This window comes from Agrilus planipennis, unplaced genomic scaffold (genome assembly GCF_000699045.2).
Source record: "Agrilus planipennis isolate EAB-ADULT unplaced genomic scaffold, Apla_2.0 scaffold43, whole genome shotgun sequence".
In the NCBI taxonomy this organism is placed as follows: domain Eukaryota; kingdom Metazoa; phylum Arthropoda; class Insecta; order Coleoptera; family Buprestidae; genus Agrilus; species Agrilus planipennis.
This window is the reverse complement of record NW_020438914.1, coordinates 67,112-77,892: the sequence shown is the minus strand read 5'-3', so window position 1 is coordinate 77,892 and position 10,781 is coordinate 67,112. Positions and strand designations below refer to the sequence as shown.

The 10,781-nt window shown below is 36.5% G+C and overlaps 1 protein-coding gene across 1 annotated transcript in view; it reads left to right on the top strand.

Annotated features, from left to right (window-relative positions):
• Positions 1 to 2,296, top strand: part of LOC108733941 (barH-like 1 homeobox protein) — a 6,630-nt gene extending 4,334 nt beyond the window's left edge. The window contains exon 3 of the mRNA XM_018465302.1: positions 1,166 to 2,296. Coding sequence (XP_018320804.1) covers positions 1,166 to 1,409 — 244 coding nt within the window. The 3' untranslated portion in view covers positions 1,410 to 2,296. The remainder of the gene's footprint in view (positions 1 to 1,165) is intronic.
• Positions 2,297 to 10,781: the final 8,485 nt, after the last annotated feature.

The following is a 10,781-nucleotide window of genomic DNA, read 5'->3' as shown; positions in this document are numbered from 1 at the left end:
TAGGCAAATGCTGAGGCAGTAATATTCCACAGATAATCTTTCATTCTCTTCTGTCTTCATTTCGTCCGTCTCGTCTTTCTCACCCGAACCACCACCCACCCATTCCCACGATTCCTGAAAACAGGCTGAAGAGGGCCTTCCGCCCTACCTTCCGGCATAGCCCGGAGGGACTGCCCGCCCACCAGCATTACTGGCTGGTGGGAAGGAAACACCCAAAAGTTTTTTTCTGCCCGCCACAATGGTTTCTAAATTTCTCATGAATGCTTCTTCCTCGCGTACGGTTAGCGCTATTGGAACAGCAACATATCGATAGAATAGATGTTTATTGCTAACGGTGAAACGGAAAATATTCCTCGTTATTTTTCTTGGATGCCCCCTTCGTACAAATAATACCTAAACAGGTACGTAGCCGGGAGGATGGGTCAAAAAGCTGCCCCCCCCCCCGCGAAAATTCATTATGTATGACATATTTGGGCTTTTTTATGAAGTCCTTAAAATTTACAAGAAACGTTTTGAATGTGTTGCCGCATTAAAAAAACCGAACAGAATTTTTTTTTCATCTGACTTGAAAATCTTTAAAATTTACAAAAAACATTTTGAATGTGTCACCACTTTAAAAAGACCGAAACAAAAAACTACTTTCACTCGACTATACGTCCAATGTTATATGCTATATTGTATATAAACTTTTAATACTAATTAAAAAGCAAACCTAACCTAAACAGTAAACGCATAATAGCGAAACACAAAATCTCTCAAGGAACTTGGCCTATGAAGCTGAAATTTGGCGAGTAGGAAACATCAGCTAAGAATGAATATTGTGACAGAACTTAATTAAGATGTAACGGTTCAACTTTATATGAATGTCCGACGTTTTTACTGCTGGAGACATTCTTGTTATTTTATAGGAAATTATTTACGACCGTGTATATTTTCGAAGACGACTTTCCAAAAATCAACAAAGAACGAAACATTCTCACAGTTACATATATCACATAATTTTTGCTTTTTTAACTATTAAGTACCCCTCTCCCCGGGAACAATTCCGTTCTATAGACCTATACCTATTAGAAGAAATTAATTAAGTATGAAATTAAAATCCAGCTATAGAAACAAACACTTTAACTACTTTAAAAAATTTATACGAATTTTCGTTTAACTTTAGAACGAAATGGAAACGACAAAATCAAATTCGACTAGAACAGATTCGACAACATACATCAGTAGAATCGGAATATCTAACGGCAACATCAACTGCATCGTCACTTAGAAATACAGAAGACGCATCCGGTTGTTGCTCGTCATTAGCCGCACGGTTTGGAGCTCAGTCTCCCTGTAGCTTCCTCACAACAGCAGCGGCAGCAGCTATTTTCCATAATGTCACGTATATTCACGGTTGTCAAATGTAAAAAGAAAAAAAGGTATTATGTGTTTCTTTTATTTGTTAGGAAATGTGTCTTGAAGTTACCCGAAATTTTATACATATCTGCAGCTACTCATATAAATACACACTTCTGTTTTTCAAATACTATGTATTGTACACGCGCTTTAACGTGACACAGAAGCAATAAAAGTGGGACGGTACATGGGCACTGTCAGTGCCACACTGAGAATGGAATTAGCCTCTCATATTCACTCCTAACCTTTAGTAGTAAAAATTAAGGAGATTGTAAGACTGTATCAAAACGGCCGTGATATGTGCAATAAAGAACAAAATATTTATTAATAATATCTAATATTATGATTAATCCAAACTCAAACCAAAGAAAATTTATACAGGGAAGGTAATTATAAAAGTTTGACATTTTTTAAGTCTGATGGAAGTGAATTAAATAAAGAATCCCAAAACATTAATGTTTCTTTTAAATGGTAGTGATAACATTAAATCGATTAAACCCCCTTTTAAAAAATATTTGATGCATCCCAATTTATAATATAAGAGCGTTTCATAACTATAATAATTTACTCATAATACCTGCTCAACTTATTAATTGGACAAGTGAAGGTCTAGCAGTACTCATAAGTCAAAAACATTACAAAGATTTCTTTAGATTTATTGCTCTTATACCACGTTAAAGCGCGACAATAATACGTTTACCAGAGTGGCGAGTTTAAGAGAAAGCAAATGAATAGTTACCACCTAGGTTGGCTCCACAAAAATGACAATTTTTGCAGTTCTGTCAAGTTTCTTTTTTGACAGACATGTTTTATAGTCACAATCTCACAGTAGATCGTATATCCAACAGTAACTGGATTTTTGTATAATAAAACTTATTTATACATATACTACCTATACTAGACACGCATATGTAACTTTTCGGGGCGGAATCATAGCATCGATTTTAATAAGACCCAAGCATTCGGGGCGGAATCATACCCCACCCAAAAATTGTAACTCTTGATACTAACCGGTTAAGTAGAGACAATTATAGATATTGAATAAATAATTTGTTTGAACATTCTTTTTCTGTTTTTCTTATTAAAGATGACTCATTGAGAATATATCACCGAAGGTTAAAAAATATTTCAATGCCTCTGAAAGTATACGTATTTAACCGATGATAAGTATCTTGCTATAATTTGTGGTATGTTGTATCAAATGGATTTATTTAGCTATACAATAGCGAGCAATAAGTAGATGAAACGGGGAGAGTGAATGCGTTTTGGTCCTTCATCCCTTTAACTTATTCAAATAGGAGCGATGAGCTGGTAATTTCGCCTCATTTAGACAAATCAGTGCGGATTGAAATAAACGTAATTGAAAGCATGCCTTACCAGGCTGCTGCTGGGAACCGCTTGGTCGGAAAGTTTTGTTTCAATCAGCAGCCATTATACGATTTAGGGGTTGGAGCCTGTCGGGGGCGTTCAGTATATCCTCCCTCTCATCTGCGCTGCTCTACGCTCATCCAGCAGCGTCACCGTCGTGCTTTTAAACATCTCGAACCGCAACTAACAAGCATTACAAACAGTCAAATGATATGTTAATTGCTGTATAACTAGAGGGTAAACTTTCAGAGACCCGCCCAAGGGTTTCTCATCGCCCTGCCAGCGTAGTAGCTTGTTAGCGCCTGGAAAGGCGCGTTCACGAATAACATGAATTTCGATTGCAGCATTTGCATCGTAATTGACATAAAACGAGCGTTGCCTATTACGTGCCTATTCATAAGGTACTGAATTTCAAAATTTACTCTTAAACACGTTTTTTTCTTTTAATAATATTTAAGTATTTATCCAGTGACGTAGCTGCTTTCCAGTTTATACATATGGAATAATGCGTACCTATGCCCTAACGCCGATCTATCAGTCCTTCATACGAAGCTATGCACCTACGTGCCCTTGCACTGATTCCTTAATCAGTAGAGTTAACTTTTACCCCTATTTTGGCTTTGATTCTTACGAAAATACCTTAAATTGAGTTATGTACTATTTTAGATTTTACTTATTAGTCCCAATATACATACATACACTTATTATAACTGTTACACGGGTCAAAAAAAAAAGAATTTAAAGGTATCTATATTATACATATATACAAAGACTGAAAGTGCCCATTCAACCAAACAATAGCTCTTTTTGAATACGATCGATATTCCGCGGCACCAAATAGATCTTGGAGCCTTTCACGTGTGACTCCAAATCTGGCTTTGGTATACAAGCTAGGTGTAGCCGTGAATTCTTCATACTAGTGATCCGGAGATCAAACCTGTATAATTCTAATCCGTACATCTTCGTGATTGTCTCAAGCGTATGAAGTAGGTAAATTGAAATGGACAACTTGTAGCTTTCCACTCGGTGCGCGTCTGATCCGGTAGATAACATCATTTATTCACTTGACGATTTTGTATGGATCTTCCCAATGCTATTGCAGATTTGGTGATAGACTCCTTTGAGCCGTGAATTGTACAGTCACAGCAGGGTATCCTTCTTGGAATCTTTCGTCAATGGCTCTTATATCATAGGTGTCTTTCGTACGGTCGCTAGCTATCTGCACGTAGAAGCACACTTCTTTGTGAATATGGTCAAGTCGTTTTCGGAGTTCGCTGACGTAGCCTTTTCCAGCAACATCCTCGCCAGGTTTACAACCAAACTTTAAGTTGCATGGTAGTTCCCGGCCGAACAGTACTTTTGCCTGTGTATATCCAGTAGTTTCATGAATCGGTGATCGGCATATGCCATAAGAAACAACGGCAGATAACGATCCCAGTCTTTATGGTGTTTGGAGACAATCTTCGAAAAATACCTGTTAATGGTCCTGTTCGTTCGATCAACCATTCCGTCTGATTAAGGATGCAGAGATGTAGTCCGGGTTTTGTGATGTCCTGGAAAAGGCGGATTCCAAGTTTCGACCCTGGTCAGTGTAGATCTCCATTAGTATACCGAGTCGACTATTCCGCTACTATGGTGGCTGTCTGCTAGGGAAGAGCGTAGGCTTCCACTCATTTCGTTAAGTAATCCATTGTTACTGGATTACAATTCTCTCAAAATTACCTGCCGACATTATACTGGCGCATGGGACACGCTGTCGTGTGTGTGGTACCTTGCAGGCTACGCGAGTCGTGTACTACCTACACCAGTCTTCAACGTCTTTCTTGCAGCTGACCCTGTAAAACCGTTCGCGTGTCCTTCTAAAAGATCTTGATAACCCCAAAATGTCCTCCTGAAAAACCGTCATGAAGATACTGACAGACTTCATTCTCTAAACTTCGCGGTACGATCAGTTGTTGTCTGCGCTCAGTACCATACTGGTTTTCCACCAATCGTTTCAGGGGACCGGCTCGTAACATTCTAATAAGGACCTAGTTAGAGACTTGTTCAACCTTAATCATGCCAAGCTGCTATTGCTCATCCGTGACAGTTATCCGTCTAACTTCCTTGTGCTACTCGACGCTTCTAAAGTACTTCCAATTTTCAAGGCGACGTATTCCTTATAAAGCAGTCGGCATTCTTGTAGATATTTCCAGATCGGTGTTCGATATCAAAATCGTATTCTTGGACCAAAATAATTCTTGGAGCTTAACCTTAAGGAGTCTCAAAATTTAGCAACCGAAGCAAAAACTTCCTCCCATACATATACTTGTAAAAATGTTCTACCCTCTTCGCTACGGCTAATTGTTTTCGTTTGGTTACACAGTACGCAGTTCCGTTCAGGATTAGATTCAATTCTGCTGAAGTAGCCGATAATTTTTTCTTCTTCTGAGAGCACAACACTTATCTCAGAACAAATTTCCCAGCTGGTAGAGAATAACTTGGCACAGGTATGGTGCTTTAGCATGACAGCCCGACACCCAACCGAATGGTCTATTCGCTTCGATAGAAGTCGTGTCAAACCTTAGCAATATTGACAAATCCAGGAACATCTATAAAATGTACTAAGTCCAAGGAAATTTCCGACTTTATGTATGTCGGTAGGTACTGGCCACTCCTGCACCGCTTCTGCGTTTCGACTAAAACGCCGGTCTTTGAAACTCCACGCCGCAGGTAGTAGTTGACTGATTCTTGAAGCAGCTGACATTTCTTGGGGCACTGTTTCAGATTGACATCTCGAAGCCTTCGGAATATCTCTTCCACTGAAGTCTTTTCCGATCACAATGATGTCATTGAAGTGTACCAGGCAAGTCTCAAGGATGTTTCCATGAGCTGTTGGAAAATATGTAGCTGGCACGTTGAATAAATCGAAGTACGTTACATAGTTCAATTGGCGGTAATCTACACAATAACGTGTCGACCCATCTTCCTTTTTAATTAATACTACCGGCGACGTCCAAAGGCTGCACAATGTTTCTATTACCCAATCTTTTTGCATATCCCGTATAATATTCCTGTTAGCCAGTGATAGCCTCCTCGGTCTCTACTGGATAATTTGCGCTCCGCCTGTGTTGTTGCCATTTTCTAATTCGAATACATCTTGGTATTGTTCGAGTAATTCCATTGGATTGAGAATTTCGTTGGCTTTTCTCTACCAGTTACTTACATTACACTATAACACTAGCTAAACTTTTGTACTACTTCTTATTTATATCACACGTTATTTATAATGCTTATATACTTGTCACTGTGTTTATAACTCTCTGTAGTCGCCTGTATTCAATCATCAATGTATTGATTTTCGCATACACGTTTGTACGTTATAGTTTATAGCAGGGAATCAAGGAATAAGTTTGATGGCTACCTTACCTTAAAGACATTGGCTCCGCCACTTTTAAGATCATTATTCATTATGGATCAGCTCAAAGGAAATTAAAATTTTACATCCATGTACATGGTTAGCTTGTTGGTCAACATACATACTAGGTTCTAGGGTGAAGTTTCAAGAAGGTTAAAAAAACTGACGGACTTATAATAAGACTAACTTTGACTACTGATACTGGTTTTTTCAATAAGGTAACCCTAAATCGAAATTAAAGAAAAGACGTGTTACTTAAAATATTGCAGATTTCATTGATTAATTGAATAGATTGAGCGATTTGGCAATTAACAAGATAAGTACCTACAGATACGTAAGCAGATAGAAAATTAAGCACACGACACGACAGATAGACAAATGCAATACTCGAAAGGCAATTGTGCTGATGGCTGATGATTTTCTTTTGGAAAATTTTGATCCTTATAGAGGACAATGGTCGGGCACCGATGTTGAGTGGTTGCACGAGGCCATTATAAGGAAAAGCATCAAATGCTTGTAGTAATGACCATCAGAACCCTCGTTTCTTTTCACTCGACATAAAGGAACAAGAGCATGCATGCTTACTCTTGATTGAATTTCAATACAAATTGACTTTATTATCGTTCAAGATTACCGTTTGTATTTATTTAACACCATGTTGACGCTCAAAATAAATCAGTGGATTATGTATATTGCACATTCAATAGATACTAATCGATTATACACGTATAAGTTCCATTATAAAATTAAGAATGACCGTAAAAAGCTTTAAATATTCTGAATTAACGGAATTATTTTATTTTATGGAAATTTAGATAATTAACTTTTTTTAAATATTAATAAGGAAACACATTTTTTTATATTTAATGTGTTTATTTTCTTTACAGTTTTTATTAAATTCGAAATTTGAAAACTAAATATTAGGTACGCTCTGTGCTATTAACTGCTTTCAAATAGTTTACCATGTTTAATTTAGAGGAGTTATCGAGTAAATTTTTTGGAACTTTTTTGCTAATCTTCAAAATTTTGTATCATTCTGTAAACATATAAAGATCATTACATTCTTGGTCAGCAATTTATCGAAATTGCCGGATGGGGATCGCGATTTCCAATTATACGTTATTTAGTACTCATCAGTACACCCATTCGTAGCTTCGATAAATAACTGGCCACATCGAACGAAGTTGCTCCGTAAAGAGAAAATTAATACAATATCGCAATATATTACCATCTATTAATATTTACTATTAATTATAGTATATAATATGTTTGCTAAGGACCTTAGGAAGGTATCTGGCTGGCAACTGAATCTACGACGAAACCAATTAAGATTGACTGATACGCACAGAAACCAATTTAATGAACATGAAATTCTTGGTCTAGGTCACCAATTTATCAAAATTACCGAAAGTGGAACGCGATTTCGAACTTATTAGTTCTCATTGGCACATCATGGGTACCGTCAAGGAGAAGCAAGTTGATAAACGTATCTAAGTAATATCAAGGTATCAAGATTTCACGTACCTATCACTGTTCTGCAAGAATTTTGATTTTTCAGTGTTTGCTTCATTCTTCATGTGCAGATACTTAATGCACAATTTGTAGTGGAAAGATCATCTCATTATTTTATTTAATTTTATTTTAATTTTAATAAAAACAAAAATGAACCGTAGGATTCGATCAAGTGTACTGTTAATTGTTTTTATATTCGAATGCATATATCTTACAGAAGCCACTATCTATAGGGTTGTTGGGAAAGTCATTTCGTTTTTTTTTGCGGAAATGAAAGAGTTTTCGTATAATAAACAAATACTCTATTAAATTATATATTGACCGATCTGGTCCAACACCTTTTGCCATCTTTCTGGTAGTAGCATAATTCCACGCTCATAAAATTTTTGGTCTTTGCTGGCAAAAAACTGACCGAGGAGCTTTTGACCTCCTCATTTGAGGTGAAGGTTTTACCGTCTAAAAATTTTGGAGTGACCGGAACAAATAATAATCCGATGGTGCCAGGTCTGGAGAATATGGTGGGTGTAGCATTGTATCCCATTCAAGCTGTAAAAGCTTTTGGCGAGTGACCAAACTTGTGTGAGGTCTCGCGTTGTCTTGGTGAAACACTACACCTTTCCTGTTGATTAGTTCTGACCTTTTCTGTTGAAGTGCATCATTCAGTTTGTCCAGCTGATGACAGTAGACTTCCGAATTAATCGTTGTGTTATCCGGTAAAAGCTCAAAAAAAACGATTCCTTTAAAATCCCACCAAACAGACAGCATCACCTTTTTTTGGTGAATATCGGCTTTGGAAATGGTTTGAGCCGGTTCATCTTTTTTGCTCCATGACCTCTTGCGTTTGACGTTGTTGTATACAACCCATTTTTCGTCCCCAGTGATGATGCGCTTCAAAAACGGATCATTTTCGTGACGTTTGAGAAGCGAATCGCAGACGTCAATGCGGCGACACAGATTTCTCTCTGTGAGAACATGGGGAACCCATACATCGAGCTTCGAGGATAATCCCAGGCCTTTCAAGTGGTCATAAACTGTTGAATTTGATAAATTTAACCTCAATCCGATCTCACGTGTTGTTATTCGCCGGTTCACATCAACTAATGCCTTTATCGCGTCTTTATCAGCTTCAACCGGCCTTCCCGAACGTGGTGCATCTTCGACATCAAAATTGCCGGATCGAAATTTAGCGAACCAGTTCTGGCACTGGCGTACTGTCAACACACCTTCTCCATACACATCAGTCAATTTCTTTCTGGCTTGAACAGCATTTTTACCCTTTCTGTAGTAAAACAGTAAGATATGTCGAAAATGCTGCTTATCGCTCTCCATATTTAAAAGGGCACCAACCAAAAACTACTGCGTAGAATTAATTGGAATTTTTCACACACAAGCCTTGCTATATGAGCTCTCAAAGTATATAAAATTTATACGGCTTAAATGTGAAGTTGGGTGCAAAAGAATACAATTAAATCCTCTGTCGGAAAAAAACGAAATGACTTTCCGAACAACCCTATAGTTCGTCCTAGTGCAGGAGTATCCTTTACACTCGGGCTAAAAAAGATCCTTGATTATGAAATAGAGGAATAATGATGACGATTTACTTTCGAAAGATGTTGGAGATCCTTCGTGGCTGTACATTATGTGTTTATTTAATTTTTAGACGTTACCTTACCCTTGACGGAGTGTTATAATTTATCCAAACAGTAGGTATTTCACTTCTGTATGGTATCTTCCCCTTTTTAATTTCGACTACCATGAGCTCGAATTAACATTGGGCGTTGAATTAACGAATACAAAATAATAATAATAACTTTAAAACACTATGTGCTTAATATAACAATGACACTAAAGGCATTACAAACAGTTTTCATTTAAAAAATAAAAGCATCGACTTTAACTCATAATACATGTGTAGGTATAGTCGCCTATCCCTACACGCTACGATATTATAATGGAAACTTTTTCGTTATTATCTTCAGACTTAATAATCTATTACCTACTTATCGTAAAACAAACTTACCTACCTTCTAACAAAAAAGTAGAGTTTCATCGGAATATTAGTTTATCTATGTTCTGTATACACTACTAATTTACAGTCTAATCTACCCTGTTAAAGATCACACATTGTTTTCCCTTTTCTTGAATTGGCTATGAGTACAATAAATTTGCTTGCGGACTAATACAACCAGGACAAAAGTATTTTAAAGTACATAGCCAGATTTAATATCAGAAACATTTCAGGCAGAAACGGTAAAAGTTAAATTAAATATTGTTGTTTTGGTTTTATTAATTGTACCTACAATACTCTAAAAAACTTGAAACAATTATAGAGTTATTATTATACTGCATTAATGTGCAAATTTAAAAGCAGTTTTTTTTTTATTTATTTAAATATTGTTCCACAAAAAAAGCAACGCTAGAATTTAATGACTACTGTATATATTACAGCTCTTTAGTAATATCATTGCAAAAACTTTGCAGTGTTACTGGCTGCATATTAACAAAGAGAAGCGAATGACTATCTGATGGAAGTTTATAGAAAACTATTTTCAGTAATTATCTTAATAACAAACTTCGTTTAAAATATAAAGTGGAAAGTATTTATTTCAGTATTTCAAATTCTTTTAAAACATCTATATTAAAAATTTTAAAAAATATGAATAAAAGATAAAAGTATCTTACTATATTTTATACAAGTTAGGATGTGGTATATAAAGATGAGCGTTTGAGTTCAGCATNATCTATATTAAAAATTTTAAAATATATGAATAAAAGATAAAAGTATCTTACTATATTTTATACAAGTTAGGATGTGGTATATAAAGATGAGCGTTTGAGTTCAGCATTTTGGTTATTACTAGGTCGTAGCAGCCACAAATATGCACTTTTTCCAGTCGATGCTTGTAGCACATTTTCTGTGAACAGAAGAAAGAAGAGGAAAAACTCGCGTTTTTAATGGATCGCTTTCTCTTACATTTCAGAAATTTAAAGGTTCGTGCATTAGATTTGCTTACCACCATTGCGTTAGAAATAAACGAAGCTCTCGACTGCATCTCCATTCATTCCGCAGGATGGTCGCTCTGAACAGGGATACAGGAATAAAGCG